General features: G+C 40.3%; 1 protein-coding gene and 1 long non-coding RNA gene across 31 annotated transcripts in view; one reads left to right on the top strand and one right to left on the bottom strand.

Moving 5' to 3' along the window:
* Nucleotides 1-22,347, top strand: part of ank3b (ankyrin 3b) — a 158,084-nt gene that overhangs the window by 107,445 nt on the left and 28,292 nt on the right. For 18 of the 30 annotated variants that reach the window (XM_071463719.1, XM_071463717.1, XM_071463724.1 and 15 more), the window contains 10 exons: nt 3,627-3,750; nt 8,769-8,871; nt 11,089-11,195; nt 13,831-14,055; nt 17,690-17,844; nt 18,591-18,802; nt 19,318-19,525; nt 20,313-20,409; nt 20,499-20,727; nt 21,517-21,642. In XM_071463719.1, the coding sequence (XP_071319820.1) occupies nt 3,627-3,750; nt 8,769-8,871; nt 11,089-11,195; nt 13,831-14,055; nt 17,690-17,844; nt 18,591-18,802; nt 19,318-19,525; nt 20,313-20,409; nt 20,499-20,727; nt 21,517-21,642 (1,586 nt within the window). Of the gene's footprint in view, nt 1-2,368; nt 2,523-2,771; nt 2,930-3,626; nt 3,751-8,768; nt 8,872-11,088; nt 11,196-12,619; nt 12,653-13,830; nt 14,056-17,689; nt 17,845-18,590; nt 18,803-19,317; nt 19,526-20,312; nt 20,410-20,498; nt 20,728-21,516; nt 21,643-22,347 lie in introns of those variants that run through there. The other 12 variants (XM_071463732.1, XM_071463731.1, XM_071463730.1 and 9 more) reach the window with 3 other exon arrangements.
* Nucleotides 19,542-21,631, bottom strand: LOC139609335 (uncharacterized). Its single transcript, XR_011685204.1, has 3 exons — nt 21,496-21,631; nt 20,365-20,676; nt 19,542-20,232 (listed from the first exon to the last, which is right to left on the bottom strand). It is a non-coding gene; the product is annotated as an uncharacterized lncRNA (long non-coding RNA).

Here is a 22,347-nt window from a genome sequence, read left to right as displayed (position 1 = left end):
GGCTTTCCAAAGAATTTTCCATAGTTGTAAAGTTAATTAATATGTGGATATAGCATGAACACAAAATCTGAATAACGTTAATCATCCTAAGAAAAGGTTGTTTTTTCTTTGCTGCATTCACACAAAATTGGCAACAGTTGTGTGGAAGTGTGCGACGTGGCCATATTTATTTACTTTAGAACATGACCACCACGAAACAGTTAGAAAATAAAGTGTTATTTCTTTGATTCACTGCTTGCTATCACTGCTTGTAATTCACTCTCTAGCTTGCTCGACCACCGCCGCTCCCTCACTCATTGAGCTGGGGTGGAGGGGCCAACTTTGAATCATGTGTTTACAAACAGCAACAAATGCTGCAGTATACCTTTAAACATTGATGATTCAGTGTTGTGCACAGTACCGCCTACCACCCTGCATTACTTCAAAATACAGCTACACAGGCAGAACTTTTATTTTGAAATGTTTTGTACTGACTTTGTTTTGATCATTCAGTGTGTATATAATGCCACCTAAAAACTTAGCACTGCTATGAATGCAACAGAACAGGCACATATGTATTATGTGGGAGGAAACCGAAGTTCTCAGAGAAAACCCACGCTGACACGGGGGCATGAAGAATCAGCCACTCAGCTGGGCTCTTACCCAGCTGGTCAGATAGCAAAATAAGAATTTTCTTGGATTCTGACCCAACATATGCCTGGGTCCCCCCGGGCATACGTTGGGCATGTGGCCCAAGTATGGGCCTGGTTTATTTTGCTATCTGGGGGGGCCCCCGTGCTGCCCTGTGGCATACAGCTGTTGGTGGTGGAAGCTGCTTTGCCGCTGTGATGTAGGAGTCTCAGTTGGTTGTAGACTCCTCCAGCCTCTTCTGGTTTCTCTCCCTCAAACAGAAGAAGTGGTGGATTCTTTTGAAGAGTTTTCTCTGGTTGAGGAACTGGCAGCTCTTGAAGGGCTTGTAGAAGAGTGAGGAGCTCCTCCTCCTGCTCCTTCAGGCCTGAACGTGATGAGAAGCTTGAAGTTGGTTGAAGTCAGGTCGTCCAGTCTGGATTTCAGGCCGTCCAGTTTCTGATGTAGGGCATCCTGCTTTTCAGCATGAGCCTGTTTCTCTGCCTGGAGTTGCTGCAGATGGTTGTATTTTTCTTGCTGCAACTGCTCATTCATCTCCAGCCTCAAGGTCTGCTCCATCTGGAATGCAGAGGAACTCCTGTTGCTGAAACTGTTCTCTCAGTTCCTTTTGCATCTCAATGATAAAATCCTCTGCCTGTTTTGACAGAGTCTTGAAGTGATTCGTCTCTGTCTCCAGCACGTTAGAGAGCTCACTTACTTTCTCACTCTGGCAGGCAATGATGTTTGGTCTTGTTTGCTGAAAGATTTCTCTCTTCCTTTCTTTTGTCAAAAAGCTCTTCTTTCTTTCAGTAACCTATCCGAAGGTCTGAAGTGAAATATGTGTCTGAACACATATGTTCAGTTGCACAGTAGTTGCACAGTAGTTGTTGTGAAACTGTGAGATTTTGTACCCAAATTTCTGACAATAAACACCAAAACTTTAAATCAGATGTTGGTGGACAATACAAATGCAAATCCATGTTTCTCTCACTTTTTTGTCTGGGACTGTCTAAAATTGCACAATGTATAATGGTCTTTACTCAGACAGACTGGAAACTAGCCCCAAAAGATTTACTGTAAAACATATTTGTTATTTAATCTATCAAAAATAGTTTACTAAAACAGACTGAACTCTGTGGTCTGACAGCTGAAATAGTAGCAATACAACAACGAGCACACACATACTGTTGCAGATGGAGTTGTTTATTAAATCCTTATAAGATGGATGCATAGTTATGAATCTCTACTATCACTACCACATCGAGAGGTGATGAAAAACACAGGCTGTCTGACATGTGCGTTGACTCACAGAAGCAGCTGGAGGAGGGAGTGGAAAATACAGAGATCAAGAGGGAGGAGGATGAAGTTATTTGTGCGCAAAGAATTCGTACGGAACTTTACAAACGGATAGACAGACAGGTAGAGCAAGGTGAAGAGAAAATGCGGAAATGGAAGAGGAAGACAACTTGTAAACAAAACCGGTGCACAAACCATAAAATATTAAGTTACAAAATTAAGAAACAGAAGTTAAGGGGAGCAGTGAGGATATATACTGTACTGTATGTAGTACTATAGACGCTGCATAGGTAGAGTTTAGACAAGTTGGTCTGAGTCACACACCCACTTGCTATTTCTGTCCTGCAGTGAGATCTAGGTGTCTGTACACACACACACACACACACACACACACACACACACACACACACACACACACTGGATAATCCTAGAGCAGGGTGGGTAGGCGGGAGAAAGCTGATCTGTTTGTGTGAGCGCCGGGCTGTGAAAGAGAGATAGACAGTGCATGCAGGAGAGAGCGTCACAGAGCTGAAGGGAGGTTACAAGTCAAAGAAAAGTTAGTTCAGGGTGAAATCCTGCAAACTGGACGGGCGGCTGAATGAAGTGCTTTAAAGCAGGAGGTGAGTCGCGGGTCTGCTCAGGAGGGGTTTGCTATTCGTTGGAGCTCGAGTGAGCAGGGATCCCGGAGAATGGGCTGGAATGTCGCCAGATGGGGTCGGTAAAGTGTGTGTGTGAGAGAGAAAGTTTAGGGGGGGAGGGTTGCTGTAGCAGCAGGGGGTGAGGGGACAGGAGAGGGGTGGGGTGGTGGTGGGGTCTCCAGTGCTTTGTGGTTGCTGGAATGCCTTCCTTTTCTTTCCCTTGGTTTCTCCGCCTGCATGCACTTGCTCCCCTCTCCCCCTTTTTAACTCCTCCTCTCCTCACTTCTCTCTCTCAACTCTGTGGTCACCGGTTCATCAGCAGGCTAAGATCTACAGTACATCTGAGGGGAATAACATGCTGCTAACTGTGTTCCTGCTAGGCCTCTAACGTATGTTTCAATTCTTTAACCACTTGTTTCATAGCTTGAATGATTTGTTTGCTAAGATGACACTGGGCTCCGCTGTGTTGAAGGTTTTATTCACCTTAACTTGAAATATTGTCCTGTGGTCAGTGAAACCTGCTCAAAAGCTACAATAGTTTTTCTATATATATATATATATATATATATATACTTTAACTTCCTGTTAACTCACTAAACTAACCTGACATAACAACTTATTGGCAGAATCAGTATTTGTTGTTTGCTAGCTTTACTGGTTACTGTTGACATGTTGGGGGACTGAGACAAAAAGCTTCTAGTGACAGCAAGACTTTTGTTTGTGTGTGTTTGTTGGACCACAGCTGAACTGGAAAACAGCCTCTGGGCAGAGGCTGAATTGATCTGTCTGTCTAAAAGAGCTGCTCTGTAATGGTGCGTGCATGACAAAAACAAGAAACGCTCACTGGAGCCATTCATAGAATTTTTACACTAGGCAGTGAAGCTAGTCTGGCACAGCTAAGTGTTGAGGATCTCAGATGAAGCAGGATATGTGCATTGCTCAAGCGAAACTGGAGAGTAGTTATTGAGGGAGGGGAGAGGATTACTCATTCATTCTCTGTACACTTAGTTTTCCCACCAGCAAGTTTTGGCCACATACCTTGGAAAGACAACTTATTCTTTGGCCCTGTGTGTTTCAACCCCCCAGGTGACGATGCAATGACGGGGGACACAGACAAATATCTGGCCCCCCAGGACCTGCGGGAGCTGGGGGACGACTCGCTTCCTCAGGAGGGCTACATGGGCTTCAGTGTTGGTGCACGGTCACAAAGGTAAGACACACATGTTACACCCCAGTCCATAATCAATGTTATGACTATATGTTTGTTAATGTACATGTAGCATATTAAAATCAATCGGAATGACATATACAGCTGTCGGAAAATGAGAAGATTGTCAGTGACCTCTGAGATGTGTAAAGGTTCGGCCACACCAGCTTTTAAAACTGTAAAATTTCGAACCAAAAATCTAAAAATTGCTATTGCTACATATTCATCATTAGTATTAACAGGTGTTTAGCTCTGGCCCGGCCAGCCTGTCTGTCTCCTTTCCAATACCAACTCTGCCCTGAAGAAATAGCAATTCTCAGAGGGTGTATTATAATCTCTTGTATTGTAAATGTAACAGTAGCTGAAGCTCTTGGAAAAACTTGTAAGTAAACAGCTGTTAATGCTAACACTGGCTATGTAGCAATAGAAGAACAAGTAGCGCCTTTAACAGGGACAGTGTGTATTAATGTGCATTGCTTAAAATGCAACAGAGTTAGCCAAGAGGATAGTTTTCATCTGTAGTCTCCCTGGACAGATGTCACAAAGTCATCCTAAAAACAGAAAAGTAAAATATGAGATTAAAAGTTGTTGAGCATAGAGAGCAATAATAGAAAAAGAGAATGTTAAATGTCAGAAAACAACATCATATACAACATTTTTATGTACTGTTTAAAACATGAAACAAGTGTGTAATACAAGACAATGTTATGAAATGGGGAATATTAATGTTTATAGAAAAATGGCATTAAAAAAAATCAACATTTATCCTCCTCTGATATAAAATTCTCCATCTATGTGAACGTGTTATCCTGTTAGCAACAGGGCTAACAAGGGTTCGTGAGAATTAGCAAACTCGTTAGCTGGAGATCTTTTTGTCTCGCTCTTCAATAACTCTTTGTTGAATGAGATAGTGTACAATCCCAAAAACAAAATGCAAAATAGAAACAAGCTTGGATGGTTAATGTGACTGGTGTTAGCATGTCTCCAGCTGGCTAGTGAGTGGTCCCTACGTCATCAATCTTCTACAACCACACACGGTATTCAATAAAATATGTGGCCACTTTCTGGTGTGACTGGACCTTAAAGCACAGATTAATCATTAGTTTTGCATAAAAATGGCGACTTGTGGCCTTTTTTATCACCAGCATGTGACATTCCCACTATAGTCACCTTTGTTTTTACATTTTTTTTACTAAGGTATTATAATTAATTTAGTAGCTACACTGACATTAAGGCATGTGGAAGAGTCTTTTTCATAGCTCCAAGAAACACAGGGATTTCTTGATAATGTCATCCAGTGTGATTAATAGGGTGACAGGGTTACACTGTAGGCAAATGAACTATTTGTCTGTAACAGCACAAGAAGTCTTGTGAAAGCTCATGATCTAAAACCATGTTCCCACAAAAACAGTCACAAAGAGCTGTCAGGGAAGAAGCAGCAGTTTGATATGAAGCTTTTTACAAAACGTTCTGTTAAAGTCGTATTATCCAGCTATTACCCAAAAGAAGTGAAAATGCAGTGTGGCCTTACATTATCCTGTCTCCTGACCACACACACATTGAAACACACATTTCCCCCCTCACCAGTGGGAGGTCATAGTTCACTCGCTGTAGCTGTTGAACTTTTTGCTCACATGAAAATATTGACACTTGTGCAACACGCTGTAGAGGGAGGGGTTATTGAATATCTGAGGAGTGACACACATGGACACTGAGCCACAGGAAATTAGAAACATGTTCAATTGCATGGCCTTGAGCAGTGGGTTAGATCAACACACACTGTTTGAGTGAGAGGGGATGTAGGAATGTGTGTGTGAAGGGCAGTTAACTCGAATTTAGAATTGGTTCAACAAATTTCTGGTCCTCTGCAGGGATGGGTTCAAATTACTAACAGTTCAGTCAATTTAGGAAGGGAATTACTGACAAAACAGGAACATCTGAGAAACATCTGAACATCTTTTTGGACATTTTTATGTCTATTTATTAATTCTACTATAATTAGTGAATTTTAAAATAGTATTTATGCCATGTTTGTTCTTTTTTTTCTCATAGAGTATTTGCATTAGCATTATTTCAGCTTCATTCCTTGAGAAATAATTTTTTCAGTCAAGTTGGAATGGGAAATACAATACCCATCAGCCTCAGCTGCAAAGAGGGGACACTGAGAGGATGTATTAAACAGAAAATTAGGAATTTAGAGTTGGAAATTGGACATTTAAGTTTTAGTCAGACAGCGTGCAGTGAGGGCAGCAGGATGACAGGCGGTCAGTCAGTCAGTCAGTCAGTCAGTCAGCAGCTTCCACCATCACTCTACCAACCTGCATCTCTGCTCTGGCTTTTCTCCTCACTGCATCTCTCTGTCCACTCCGCTGTTTGTTCATGATCTTTTATTCTCTCCTCATGTCCGTTCTTAATGTTAGTCCCAAAGTCAGGTAAGGCTTGAAGGCATGAAGAGCCCCCCCTCCCCACCCCACCACTCCCCCACTCCCCCACTCCCCCACCACCACCACCTGCCCTGCCCCTACCCCACCCATCTCACACCTGTCCTTCCCCCTACACCCTCCTACACCCCCTGATCCAAATTGCTATCATTATCATGACTTTGTGGTCCAATGTAATACATATTTACTGTCTATGTTCGACTACTAACTTGATGATTTTGAGCAGTTTTTATGTTTGTTTTTTTTTAACACTGTTGTATGTCAACATCAGGCACTGTGTTGTGTACTGTGGTTCACTTGTGTGATCTTTCTCCAGTTTCTTGCTTTCAGTTGAAAAAAAGCTTAGCTGGGTTCGCTGCTTATAGAGGATACCGTGCTGTGTTTGCCTGCGTGTTTGACTGTGGTGACCGTGGTGACCATATTATTTATGCCTGGGTTTTTGCCACAAAGGTGGAGCTTTGCATCATTTTGGTTTCTGTGTGGAGTATTTCTTCATCGAGCTTCCAGGGACCTGAACTGATACATCTGGAGGCAATAGAGATGCTATTGCCTTCATCAGTTTAGTGTCATATAGTTTATGACAAAGAATGGACAGTGCAAAATAATGTAATCTATCTGGGCCTTGCATCAGGCACTGTTACTCTTGAGAAGGATATATGCTTTTAATAAAAAAAAACAAAACATTTTCACATTACTTCAATAGCGCTTTATATTTGAAAAGAAACAACTAAAATTTTATTAGAACAGGATGACATTTTTCCTTTGGCCAACAAGGAACACAAGTTGGAGATTTAATGGGAATTGACTGAGCTCAGACTGGACACAGAGTAACAACATACACACAAAGTTAAAAATAAAGATATACACAGAGTAAAGAACTGTATGGCTGTAAAGTAAGTGGAAAAGTGTAAATACATGCGTGAAGGGTACTAAGTTATTCATTGCTTGTTGCTCATGTTAATGCCAGTTGGAGTGAATGACTAATTGGTCACAGTATTTTACAGTATCAAAGCAGAGTGTATACGTTGGCCCCTAAACACAAAGGAGAGAAAGCACAAACAGAAATAAATACATGCAACAAGAATCACTTCACCCCCGTAGTCTTCCAGGACTGTAGGGGGAGTGATAAGCTCGATTAGCAGATCAAGGAGACTTTTTCAGGGGAAACAGTTACCCAATCTGTATTATATATTGAAAACATAAGTAGAAGTTTAATGCAGACTGCGCTGCCTGTGTTTATTTTCATTCATATGTATTTATTTTTATTGAAATGTGGTGATATATCTGTGCATTTTAGAGCCGCAGAGTCCACAGAAGCAGTGCTGCTGTTAAGCTGTCCAATAAAACATGTATTTATTATGTTTTCAGCTTTACCTTCGGACAAACTGGCAGCAGCAAATATGACAATATATTTAAACTCTGAGACTGAATATAATCTTTCAAAAGGAAGTGTAACATATATGAAAACACCACAGGCAACAGACCCAGCAGTAAATTACCACAGGGCTCAATGAGGAAGGATTGTTCTCCTTGGGTCGACAGTGCACACTGACCAGCCAGTCATCTTGGCAGCCGATAGGATATAAAAAATTTATGTCATAACCACGACTGCTCTTGGCTTCCATAGCTTTGTCATGTTAGAATTAGAGTGTGTGTTTTTGCTATGTTGTGCTACAGAGCACTTCCTCTGAGCACAGACTAATTGGTTTTCCTTGTGCTGAGCAAACAGCATCATTGTAAATTTGGATGATGTTGCAGACGAACATTCATCACATGTCATCGCTGAGGAATGCTCTTTATTTGCCCCATAAAAGTTTTTCCCGAAACCATTACAGCAAACAGTCACTGGAAAATTCACTGGGACAGAAACTTCAAGGAGCTTGAAGGATCTATAGTTTAATATGGATTTAGAGTCCAAAGATGAGTATGTGCAAATCATTTCATCATGACGGCCAACACAAGCTTCCTGTCCTAGCACTGTGTCCATTGTCTATGATACAGTAATCTACTTAGCTTTCATAAGCTACTCTGCTTCACTCAGGCTTTCAGGGCCTTCACATTGTGTGCTGGCTTGGTGTGAAGAACTAAGATGAAGAGGCTAAAACAGCTGTAATTGACAGAACAGGTGTAGACAATGTAGTGATCATTGTGTTTTCTTCCACTACATTCACAGGCCAAGAGGTATTATTTGGAAAATCAGCCAGCACTGACTGCATTTTCATCTGGATTTCTGGAGTTTATCTGGTTCCTTAAGATGTTTTTTGTTGCCCCAGACGTATTAGCAGCCTTTACACACCAATCATTTCTTTCTATCTTTGGATTTTTGTCTAGAATTCCCTCCTCCAGAAGGTTCTTTCTTGCCTTGTGATCGTTGTTGTTGTCACTGGTGGCATAACAGTCAGGTTCCTGGAAGCTGCATGCATTTAATGTGTTTATGTTTGTTTTTTCTGTTCACTTTCATACCCCCCCTTCCTCCCCACCTTCCACCCACACCCCTCCCAACTCCTCCTCACCTCCCCTTCTCCATCATTTGTGACTGTTGTCTTGGTAATCCGTGACTGCTACGGCAACCACACCAAGCCTGCGTTCCTTCAGTTCTGATAGGTCCAACACGCTGAACCGGAGCTCGTTCACTCGGGACAGCATGATGATAGAGGAGATGCTGGCACCCACTAAGGAGATGGTACGTACACTGAGCGGATGTACAGGTATTTAAAAGTTGCATGTGCTTTGTCTCTTTTGTTTCTATCGCTCTCTCTCTCTCTCTCTCTCTCTCTCTCTCAGTGAGTAATCCACAGGCCATTAACTTAACAAGAGACACAGTTCTGTCTCCAAATATGCCAAGCTGCCTTGGTGCTGTGCCAAAAGCCAGGCTGTTCGCCAATCCTCTTACACCTGAGTTGGTGCTGACATAAAGACGACCAATCCCGTTACATTTTACTGAAAGAGGAAATGAGATTAGTGGTTAGTGCAGCTATCTAAAGGGGATTACTGTGATGGCCCACTTTCTTAAAGGATGCAGCAAAATGGCACTTAGGGTAAAGTGAAACCTACTGTAGAACATATCCCACAACCTCAGTCTCCAATCAGTGGACTTTTCCGTCATTGAAAAACCTCACAAACATATTTTTCTATAAAAGGCAGAGATTATATGCACATGCTATGTTTATAAGCATTAAAATAAAAATGTATTTCAGGTACAGAAATCAGCCCAGCATTAGAAGCACGAGACAAGATGAACTGTGCATGTAGACGGAGCTGGTGTTATTTGAACAATGTTAATATTGTTGCTAATAGGATACACAGGTTTACTGATGGCACCACAATACTTTTTTTTCAGTGCCAATGCATTTTCTTAAACATAGAGCTGCAGCCGTGGGTCGATTAAAGTAAGTTTTCAAGCAGAAATATCAAACATTTGAGTGTCTCAGGTTCTCAAAGAATCGGCTGCTTGTCTTTGTCTCTCATTATAGTAGATTTAATATTTTGGGGGTTTCTGCTGTTGGTTGGACAATTTGAAAGCAAAACAGACATTCACATTGACTGAATGATTACTTGATATTAATCAATGAAAACAATCTGCAAGATTAACTGATAATGAAAGTAATCATTAGTTGTAGCCCCATTAAAAAACGCTCAACAGCTCTACCTCTCTAACTGGTAAATACCTTTCTTTGAAGCTCCATGCATTGGTGCACTTCTTCACCTGATTCCCTTGCGCTTCACCTTATTGAACAGATTTAGTACTTAGTTCGTACTTCAAGGTTTCCTGAAGGTTTAGTAATGCCCCTCACTTGTAAGTTGCTTTGCATAAAAGTGTCTGTCAGATGAGTAAATGTAAATGTAAATGTTAAGGTTGATTATGAAAGCCTCTGAGGATTAAATATATTAAACCTTTTTCAATTCGAAAGCAATGAGACAATGAACTTTGTTTGGTCGAAGTATTGCTGTGTCTCTGTCGGTTTGGGCATGCTCTACTAGAACAGCGAGATAAACCATGCTGTACAGTCATCTGAAAGCCTTAGAGGAACACGGTTATATGATTTGTGAATGTAGCAGCTGCTAAATAACAGCTCGTCTCCTGTCATGCTGCTCCAGATGCTCTGCAAGGAGAAGTCGTTCATTGTAGAGCAACACAATAAGGTAGAAGTCATCATGCACTCCTTCTGTCAGTGCATGTGAGAACACGTCATCCAGATTTTGTTGTTTTATTTCTATGTTTCTGTTCAGTTATGCCATCACATGTTATATATCTGAGCATGTGCTGTATATGTTGGTTCCTTTCTTTCTTTCTTTCTTTCCATCCTTAAAGTTGTGATATTTCTTTTGAAAGGTGATAATTCTGTTTATGTTTTGCTTTTATTTTGCTGTTATTCTGAAAATCATTAAGATGTTTTTAACAGCTTGTGTCTCAGTAAAAGTGTATATCTCCTCCTGATGACAGCTGCTGCAGGCTCCCATGTGTACAAATCATTTTATGACTCAGCCATAAATCCTGCAAGTGGTACCAGTGGTATTGCCTTGCTTCCCCAGACGAGGAGGGGTTGTCATCTTATTATATCACAGCTCATTGTTAGCCCTTAATGGGAAACATGGCAACCCATTAGTTACAAAGACAGTCACAAAACCAGCTCTAACTCCTGTAAGAGCAGATTAATGTGTCAGTATTTGTGTGTCCTTGTGATGTTCCCTCATTTTATATGTGATGCTCATTACATTACATAAACAGGAAATTTTCTTATGAAGGTGCATGGCTTCTACAAAAAAATATTTTTGGTGTTTACCATTATTTGATTTCTCCACCCTTGTCTTGTGCACTCACAGGATTTCCCAGAAACACTCATGCACTTACACACACTCCTCCTCTTCTTCTGCAATGACTTTGTTGTCTGCTCTGCAGCATTTGGCAGTGGCTAAGGACTTTGACAGCGAGTCTCTGAGGAGGTACAGCTGGACTGCAGATGCACTGGATAATGTCAACCTAGTCTCCTCTCCAATCCACTCCGGGTAAGCTCGTTTCAAAGGATGAATGGATAAAGAAAGCTATGTCCATGTGAACACTGTGAAGGATACAAGACAAGTGTTTGTCTTTGTTTCCACCTGTTTTGTATTCTCTGTCTGTCTTCCTCCCCGATTCTCTTTCTCGTTTTGTCTCCCCTCGAGAAAACGGCTCCTACCTGCAGCGCTTTCTCTTAACCCTCTCTGATTGTCTGTTCTTTTCAAACTGTTAAGTTTATCTGTTAGGAAAAGTTACACTTCTATCATTTCCATAATTAATGAGTAATAATATGATGACAAAGTAGTAAAAGCATACAGTTCTGTACAAAGGTTTTAGGCACTAAACTTAAAGTGTGGGTGCTTTCAAAATAATGGTGTGAATAGTTTTTATTGATCAGTCAACTTCATGCAAAGTCCAGCAAACAGAAAAAAAACTAAATCAAATCAACATTTATTGTGACCACCCTTTGCCTCTGAAACAGCAGCAGTTCTCATTGGTATAATCATGCACAGTTTTACTTGCTAGGTAAGTTTTTCCAAGCATCTTGAAGAATTGTACACAGGTCCTCTGTGGATTTGGGATGTCTCAGTTTCTTCTGTCTCTTCATGTGATCCCAGACTGACTCAGGGCTCTGCAGAGGCCAGATCACCTGTTGCAGGACTCATTGTTCTTCTTGCCTCCTAAGATAGGTCTTTATGGCTCTGGCTGTTCGCTTGGAGTCACTGTCATGCTGCAGAAAGAATTTGTGACCATGGATCATGTGGAAGAATCCCAACCTTTAAAGTGCCTTAAACCTTTGTACAGCACTGTGTATTCTTAGAAAGCGCTCAAGGCTGCTACTAGAGACAGACAGAGAAAAAAGTTGGCTCTAGTTTCTCTCTCAGTGTAACTGAATCCAAATATCTGACCAGGACACTTACCTGGTGCTACAGGTCAGGTAAATAGTTTGCTTTGCAGCAGCAGACCCACCTGTGACTCAACTAATTGTGGAAATGAAAGAGCTGCAATTTAAAGCTAAAGTTGACATTTTTTGGAAATAACTAATTTACTGTCTGGCAGAGAGTTAGGTGAGTAGATTGATACCTCTCTCATGTAAGTAAAATGAAGGAAAAATTGAAGCTACAACCAGGAGCTAGTTAGCTTAGCTTAGCACAAAGACTGGAAACAATAGGAAACTCTAAAAACAACAATTCCACTCTTGGTGCTAAGCTAAGCTAACCGGCTGTTGTTTTTAGCCTTACATTTAGCATACATGAGTGGTATCAATCCCCTTATATAACTTCCCGCCAAAAAGCAAATTAGCGTCTTTCCAAAAACGTCAAACCGTTCCTTTAAAGGACTCGTTGTTAATCGTCTTCTCAGTGGTATATCCAATGACAAAGCTCTGTTGTTGACCTGTCACAATTGCGTTGCTTTGTCGTCCATCCTGCAGTTTTTCCTCTCCGCTCCCGCAGTACGACAGCAGGTGATTGATTGATTGATTGATTGATTGATTGGTTGCTCCTCTTTATCACCACCTCTACCTGTTTCTGGTGACATCCCAGCCTCCTCCCTCCCCCTCCCCTTCTGTTCACTCCATAACATCAGTGTTTGCTCTCCACACTCGTGAGCCGTGTCGTTATTTGTGTTTATTCGGAAATCTTTGCGAGACTCTAACTGATCTGAATGAACTTATGTGATTGGAATGACATGGACTTCAATTACAGCTGGATCTGGATGGTTTTACATTTTCCACCAACAGCTTCTGCTGTTTGACAGTTAAAACAGACTGAAACAGTCATAAATCTTTAGCTACTTATATATATAGATATATAGATATATAGATATATATCTATATATATAGATATAGATATATCTATATATATCAGAACAGGTCACATTAAGTGTCAGTTTGTGTGTTTTATAGTCTAAGAGTGAATCTGTACCTTTGCTCTAGACTTAATCAAAGGAACAATTTGGGCACTTATTGTTCAGCTGCTACATACAAACTAATGTGACTCCTCAGCTACCAGATTGCATGGTGTGAATCTGTGTGTGTGAGTTATGTGACTTTTTTTCTTCGAGTTAAAATGAGTTACACACATCTACACAGATTACCTTCTAATATGGGTAAAACACAGGATATGTTGGAGGCTCCTGTGTTGGCATTTTGGCTGTTATCCACTCAAGATAATAGAGCATTTAATCTAATTTCTGTTACAGGAAGAATAGTAATTTTAGAATATAAATTTTTTGGAATTCAAAAACGGTGTTTTTTTTCTACTTGTGCCACCTCAGTCAGAACCACCACAGAAGGCTCCTCACATATTCTGTTCTTCTTTCTTTATTATCTCTCTTCTCTTTTGCTTACACTTACTTTGTGTGTGTTTTGAGGATCACAGCATGGGAAGCGATCACCTCAACTAAAGCTCCTCTCTCTCCATCAGTACGGTTGTTTAACTAATTAAACTGTATATTTTACTTCCTATTCCATTCCCTCTCTATATCCTTTCCTCTCTCCCTCTCTGGTTGTCTCATTTTCTCCCCACATGCTGCTCTTTCTCTCACTGTTTTTATCTCCTGTCCTTGCTTCTCTGTTTCTCTCTGTTTCCTATCACTCTTTGTCTCTTCCTCCTTTTCTCCTTTTTCTTTGCTCTCCTTCAGGTTCCTGGTCAGCTTCATGGTCGATGCCCGCGGCGGCTCCATGAGAGGAAGTCGGCACAACGGCATGCGCATCATCATCCCGCCGAGAAAGTGCACGGCGCCCACCAGGATCACCTGTCGACTGGTCAAGAGACACAAACTAGCGTCGCCTCCTCCGATGGTGGAAGGAGAAGGCCTGGCCAGCCGCCTGGTTGAGGTCGGTCCGGCAGGAGCTCAGTTCCTCGGGTAAGACTTCATTTTTTTTTAAATCTCACTGATACTGTAGTTGCTGTTTGCTTAATTGCTTATTTTAGTGCACTATAGCTCAATGACTTGACATCTCCTTTCCTCTGCTTCTCGCCATCGCCATTTCCAACCATCTGCGTTTATATTTGAAAGCGTGAATCTGTGTATGTGCATGTTGAGGTGGGATACCTGCAGTTTAATTTGCAGTGTAAGTGTAATTGTTACAGTGTGCTCGCCCTCAAGCAAATTGTCCAGCTGTGTTTCCCTTTTACAAAGTAAAGGCAACAGCACTATCTGATGTAAATGTGTTTAAAAGCAAAAGAAACTGAAGTGATTGTCTAAATTATAATTTGAATACAGCACAACACATTCAAACATGTTTAATAAAGATGGTTCTGAACAGACAGAAAATACTTGTAACAGTTGACTCTGTACATTTACATTAATAATAATAATAGGACTTCAAGTAACAGTTCTTTTATTTATCAAATAATTTAAGTTGATTGTTTAGTCTATAAAATGCTCATCTCAGTTTCTCTGAGCCAAAGATCAGGCTAGACCAATAATTCAAAACATATTCAAATTACAGTCATAAAATCCAAAGAAAAGCAGCAGATGCTCACATTTTGAAATTGTTGCTTATTAATTTTTTCACTTGACTAACAGATTAGTTTATGAAGTGTTTCAGCCCTACACTATCTGTATTACTTCATAATCTTCTAATCTTTAATACTGAATCATTGGATATGTTTTGATTCTCCTTCAAACACAGTATGATTATATTATTATTATTATAATTACTATTATTATCTTCAATTAGCAACAAAATTAATTAACATTTGGTCTTAAATTAATACACCGTGCAAAGAATAATACCTGACAAGCTGAGCGCATGATTGTAATTAATGATGCGGGGGCTGAGAACCAAAGCTGCCAGTACCATGGTCACTTGCTAGCAGAAAGCCATATGTAATCAAATTAAAAACACCACTTGTTCATTTACTTATGACAAATTTATGTTTCAAATGTGTTCATTTCTCAAGGCTGGGATCTTGAATAATGTGTACACAGGGAGAGATTTTACTGATCGCTCTTAAATCTTGAGAATAACGCAGCATCCTGCTACACTGTATTACTACAACTGTCTCTCCAGCAGAGATAACACACACACACACACACACGAACTCTCTCTTACTGTCTTTCTTTCTCTTTCACTTTCTCACCCCAGACTTTTTCACATTTCTTTATCTTCTGTTCAGTTTTGGTCAGATTTCCTCTCTCCCCTCCAGCTGTTCCTCAGACCTCTAGTTTATTTCATTGGTTACATAAATAACCCTAGTTCTAAATTCTTTAGGTGAGCGTCATTGTTGTTGTCTTCACCTACAGCTTAGTAGTGGTACAATAACTTAGGACAGCAAACAAAGTACCAGCATCAAAGGTGTCCCGTTAATAAACCCACTCCTGTCAGCCAATCAGAGTCAAGAATTCTTAGTAGTCTGCCTCTGTATACCTGTGAGTGAGTAGCTGCCGTCACTGATGTTGCTGATACCACTACTGGAAAAGAAGTAGTAGGAATCATCTTATAACTGATACAAAGCTATACCTTAGTGGTGTGTGTGCTTTTACTGACTTTGTGAGTGTGTGTTTTGTGTGTGTGTGTATGTGTTTCATTATTTTTGTGGACACAGTAAACTACATCTTCCCAGAAAGCTGCCAGCCCTTAATGAAGGCGAGAGCCTGGTTAGTCCAGTGCTACAGCTGGGACCCAGAGGAACTAGATTTGTTGGGTAGGAGCCAAACATAGCCACCCCCCTCCCCCAACCCCTACCACTCCTCTCCCTCCTGTACCTCCCACCTCCCCCAAAGGAAATGACATGACTGAGGCTGATTCATGCTGATGGATATGATTATTTTACCCATCTCTGTTGACTTTGATTTGTAAGGATACAGCATTAATATTATATGGCTGCCATGTAGTTTTGGGAAGAAATCGATGACATAGTGAAGATTATTTTGAAGAGAGGAGGACAGTAAGTCAGGAATATGCTTACTTTCATTTAACGTTGGCTGGAAGATGGGTCCACTTCGGCACAGTGGATTTGTTTTAGCCTCGGTAACATCACAGGGGGAGACATAGATAATAGTTTTTACATTTAAGATTGTAAAATTCTTCCTAAAACTACACAATATAGCTTTGAATCCATTATATTTACTTTCATTTAGAGACCATTGTATTCTTTTTTATTTCAGAGGCTTTCAGTGGGCTTCTGACGTCACTGAAAGTAAAGGTTTTGATTGGCTGTTTGGACTGGACTGCGCTTGTTGGGCATGAGCCTTTTCCTCCTCAAGCCAAGCATCATCCTGCTTCCCATGACTGCTGTTACTTTACTTCACCTTTAAGATCAGTTCTGTGTCATCCCACAGTATATTTTTTTATGTGTAATTGATTTCCAGAGTTTGGGCACATTATACTGATCCATGTTACATTAACATGAGCAGGGCAGACCTCAGGGTTTGTGGTGGGGCGGAAAGGTGTTTATACCATGTCACATAAAATTTCAGCACTGTGAAATTTCAGGGAAACTGCCACCGAGCCTCAATAGACATTGGACTAATTGTGGTTTATTACCTTATAATCTTTTTTATGCTCAGACTGTTTTTCACAATAAAATTTCCCCTCTCTGTGACCTTCAGGTTTTTCTTTAGAAAAATGTAAATGATCATATTTAACAGTTTGAAACACCTGTTAAACTTGAAAACTGTTTCTCTATAACATTACATTCTCCACTTTACTAGGTATACCTGTGCAATCTAATGCTATTCAATGTAACTAAATTCTACTTTTATGATCCCTATTACATTATAGTTTTATACATGGTTTGGGTATACAAGGTTTACAATTGAGGTAAAATAGTAAATAATGTATCCATGTAAGACCACATCACTCATAGTGAGAGATCATTTTGGGAGCCATTTTTTAGAGGATTCCCAAAGGGATGATCAATGAATATAGTTCCTCTGATACCTCCACAGTGTGTATTTCATTCTGTTCTATTCTACTCTGAGTGACCCTAAAATTGAATGGTCCTCAGGCTAGAGTACTGTATGCTCACCCTTCTCTCTTGTGTTGCCATCATGCCTTGTTTAAGTAAGGGCTGTGCAGCTTTCTTACCCCACTCCTCAGTCCATTTCACCTGTCTTGTCACGTCATGCCAGGCCATGACACGCACTCTGAATGTCCCATCAAACTGCAGCACTGCCACAGCTTTCATTTCATTATGAAGCAACTCTGCCACCAGCAGAAACACAGTTCATTCATACCTTGTACATAATGTTTCTGAGACCTTTGCCCCTCAATGTTCCTGATATCATATATATTCATGAGTTACTGTCACCTTTATTTGTGTTAATACGCTGAATATGCTACTATTGAATATTTCTGTCATCATTTGTGTCTCAGATTTAATGTTGCCGTGGGACTTTTCATTTTCACAAAATTCCCTCAATCTTCGATTTTAGGAAGAACGAAACTGTCTAAACTCAGATCAGAGTCTAAAGACATATGGTAAAGTGGAACTGTTTTGTTTTGGTTTACTTGTTACTAACCATATTTCCCTGACATATACCTCACTAGGCCTGTGATAGTGGAGATCCCTCATTTTGGCTCAATGCGGGGCCAGGAGAGAGAGCTGATCCTGCTGCGCAGCGACAACGGAGAAACCTGGAAGGAGCATCTGTACGACTGTAAGACTGACGACCTCAACCAGCTCCTCAATGGGATGGATGAAGGTAAAGCACATGGTTTTTTTTTATTATTTGGTAAAAATGTGGTCTTATAGTGGCATGCTGGCAAGTTTAAATATTGAAAGACTTAACATCCTGGGATTTAAAGGTGTTTTTAAAGCTGCTATGTGTAGGTTTTTTTGTGATTATAGAATCTTTCAAATTATTCTGATGGCATAAGTTCTGGTTTTCTGATGATATAAAACACATGCAGTCTATGCACTGTATTGCTTTCAACCCTTGATTCTCATTGGCTGAGAGCTGAGAAGTAGAGTGCAGTGCACTGCAGGACCTTGAGTCCTTACTGATTCATCACCAATAATAATAATGTAACCTCTACGAAATTTTGATGCATATATATGAACAAATGACCGCTCAGTGTCTGATTTTATAGTTACCCAAGTAAGCCATTAGCGTTTAGTGTTTACTCCTTTTTTGATGTTTTTAGGCCCAGTAGTTACAATTATAATGAATATTGATATAAATACCAATGATGCCAATTCATAGAACATGTTTTAATGTTACACCATTGTAAGATAAGTTAGTTAAGTAATTAAAGATGATTGAGATACATGGAGTACAGTGATCCCAAGAGCAATTATCTAGATTCTGGTGGTAGTAGAAGTAAAAGAAGCATAGGCACATGGTTATTGTAGTATTTTGATCTGTCCATACCTTGGTACTGTATTAAGTAGCGTTTAATATGTCGCTTAAAGAAAACTCTATAATAAATGTATTTTCCTCCCCTGAAGAATTGGACAGTCCTGATGAGCTCGAGAGGAAGAGGATCTGCCGCATCATCACTAAGGACTTCCCACAGTACTTTGCTGTAGTGTCTCGGATCAGACAGGAGACCAATCAGATGGGACCAGAGGGAGGGACTCTGTTCAGCCGGAGCGTCCCATTGGTTCAGGCCTCCTTTCCTGAGGGGGCTTTAACCAAGAAGATCAAGGTTGGACTACAGGTGAGTCGAGGGATATAAACATCCATTGTTTCCACTTGTCTTTCTATCAGATGTTATAAAATGTCAAAAAATGTGTCTTTGATATAAGTAGTATTAACAGTAGTAGTTAGTAGTCATAGTAACATTAGCATTAGTAGCAGTAGTGTTGACTGTAGTTGTTTAGTATTATTAACATTAGCATTAGCAGAGGTAGAAGTTAGTAGTCGTATTTGTAGCAGTATTAGCATTGGTTGTAGTCATAGTTAATAGTCATGTTAGTGTTAGCGTTGGTGGCAGGAGTAGTAAGTAGTTGCAGTAGTATTAGCATTAGCATTAGTATCAGTTAGTAGCAGTATTAGCATTAGTTGTATTTGCAGTTGGTGGCAGTAGTTAGTAGTGGGTAGTATTTAGTAGTAGTATTTAGTAGTCACTGTAGTATTAGCACTAGAAGTAGTGACTGCACTGAACATAAACAGCAGTAGTAGCACTAGTGCTAACAATTAGCAAAAACACACATCACTCATTGACTGTTCCAGGCCCAGCCAGTACCTGATGAGACCGTGAAGAAAATCCTTGGTAACCGAGCAACCTTCAGCCCTATCGTTACCGTGGAGCCCAGGAGACGGAAGTTCCACAAACCCATCACCATGACAATCCCAGTCCCGCCCCTCTCTGGGGAGGGGCTTAGCAACGGCTACAAAGGAGACTGTACTCCCTGCCTCCGCCTTCTCTGCAGCATTACAGGTGTGTGAGTGTGTTAGAACATTTCTGCAGACGTTTTTAAGCGTTTTAGTTTGAGAATGAGGCCATTTTTGGAAAGTGAGGAGATTCAGGGCAGCCTTTATTTATTGCAGTTGGATGTTTTATGGTTAAAATTGCCCCTTAATTTTGCATTAATTCTGTGGAATGTACCTTATTTTAGTCGAGACAGTCAAATCTTGCATAAAGCAGTAATGTCAGTTTTGTATCACAGGCACAATAGACAGACACATTGAGCCACAGTAGCAGCCACAACAACCCACATTAGCTTTCCTGCTGAAGTCTCCTCTGTATCTAACTAACGAACATGAATAAGAAGTTAAGCTTTGAATTAGGCTTAGTATAAAATTAGGCTAAAGGTTGGGGTTAGACACGTAGTTAAGGTGGTTAATGTTAGGATTATGGGATAGGGGATGTATTAGGGCAATGTGAATATCCTACAATGTGAAATAAAAACACATCTGAACCAAATTATTACTCCAAGCAGAGTATTTTTGATGTCATAAAACATGTCTGGAGGGTAAAAAAAATGTATAACATCAAACTAATGTTGGTAGTCCTTGTTTTACGTATATGTATAAAACCACAAATCATATCTAATTTCTTAATATTTAACCTACAACTTGAACAGAAAAGAACGTTCGACAATGACTTCTGTCAAATGTCTCCACTGAGATGTCATTCCATGTTTCCTGTAGAATAGACATAGAAACGTTGGTCACACTCAAAGTAAATCTTCAGGATGTTTGTTAAGTGTATGACTGTCTACCAGGTGGTACGTCTCCAGCACAGTGGGAAGACATCACAGGCACAACTCCTCTCACCTTCGTCAACGACTGTGTCTCCTTCACCACCAATGTGTCCGCCAGGTGAGACACACGACGAGCAACTGATTGTGAGTCTGTTGTATTTATCTCTGTGTCTGAGATGCTGATCATTTTTTTCATTGCTTGTGCAGGTTCTGGTTAGCAGACTGCCACCAGATCCCAGAGACGGTGGCTCTGGCCACGCAGCTGTACAGGGAGCTGATCTGTGTGCCCTACATGGCCAAGTTTGTGGTGTTTGCGAAGATGAATGACCCAGTGGAGTCCAGACTGAGGTGCTTCTGCATGACGGACGACAAGGTGGATAAAACCCTGGAGCAGCAGGAAAATTTTGAGGAGGTGGCCAGGAGCAAAGACATAGAGGTACATATTTATGTGTGGTTTATTATTTATTTAATATTGATTCTATTCCTGTCAAATGCAAGGTTTAGGGTTTTGTAGAATGATGCAAAATTAATTCTAATGACCCCCCTTTTTTTGACAGAATTAGATTTTCAGATTGGATTCTTATTTACATATCAAAATGTTTCTCAACATTTATATGCAACTCAGTTTCTTCTTTCTAGTTATTACCAATTCTTCTTTCAGGACAGTTTGAACCACTAGCCTTTTTTCAGAAATAACAACACTACTGTAAACCCTGTTATAATAAGGCTATGTTACTGCTCAGGATTTACATGGCATGTTTAAGGATTAGAGAACTGGAAATGTGGTGCAGAAGAAAGGAAATGTTGTTTGGGGAAAATATGGACTAAATAGATCAATGACTAAATGAGCCTCAAAACAAAAAAAGGAAATGAATAGGAAAATGGGAATGGGAAAATAGGAAAATGAAAGCGCTGAACAATAAAACTTTATTTATGAAGTAAATAACGTTTTGTTTTATGAACTGGTGGTAGAGGAAAAATAAATAAAGATTTTTGCTGGTATAGCTTTATATTTCGTTGACATTTTTATTTTTGACATTTAGTCAGTTCCGGGGTTCTATACTGTTGAGGTTTAGAGCAGGTTTTAACCCTTTGTCCATATCGAGCATACAACTGCAAAGCGCTGCTAGCCCTTATCATGAATACTTGCTAATGCTAATTTTGCAACTTGCATTTTGTTGTTGACTTTAATTGCTGTTCTTACCTTTTCTATGTGCTCGCTCAGGTTCTGGAGGGCAGGCCCATCTTTGTGGACTGCTACGGAAACTTGGCTCCTCTGGCCAAAGCTGGTCAGCAGTTAGTTCTTAACTTCTACGCCTTCAAGGAAAACCGTTTGCCCTTCTGCGTTAAGGTATTCCAACATACTCTCTATCATCACCTTCCATCTCAGGGTGGAACTTGGAGTTGCATTTATAAATCAATATGGCGAAAAACTCAGTGAAAGCCACTAAAATAACACTAAGGTTGTCATAACAGAGTAGAGAAGGGTAAAAGACAAAATTCTGGACAAAAGCAGCAGCAAGTATAAGTCTGTCGCTGTTATATCGTTACGCTAAGTCGTATTTGTTTTAGCTCGATTTCTGTTTGCTGCCCTACTCTTCCCACACTAGCTTTCAATACAATCAACCCGGTCCATAGGGAATGACCTAGTTCTCTTCACCACTGCTACTTAGCCTCGTATCATTGATCGACCCATTAACCTCATGTTATCCATAATCAATCTTCTTGCATCATTTGGTGATCTGTTATTGTAAAAAGTACCCTTGCGGTATGTGTGTAGATCACTTCATCACAGTGAAATATTCAATGATGTAAAAATGTCAAAAGAAAATCACAGAAATGTAGTCTTAGCAAGGCATCATGCTTTTTGGTGGCATCTTGTAGAAATTAGGTTTTTAGCCATACTACAGCCTATAAGTTTAGTCTTACAGGAGCGAATTCATCATTCACAGTGCTGGCAAATTTCCAACTGCTGCATTAAAATGTGTTTTTAATGTAACCCCCAACCACATCAATGCTACGTCACCTCCTCCTCTTCTACTGTAATAGAAGAAGA

The sequence above is a fragment of the Trachinotus anak genome, unplaced genomic scaffold (genome assembly GCF_046630095.1).
Source record: "Trachinotus anak isolate AG129_WGS33_773 ecotype Australia unplaced genomic scaffold, CSIRO_AGI_Tana_v1 ptg000025l, whole genome shotgun sequence".
Lineage (NCBI taxonomy): Eukaryota > Metazoa > Chordata > Actinopteri > Carangiformes > Carangidae > Trachinotus > Trachinotus anak.
This window is presented reverse-complemented; position numbering and strand designations above follow the sequence as displayed.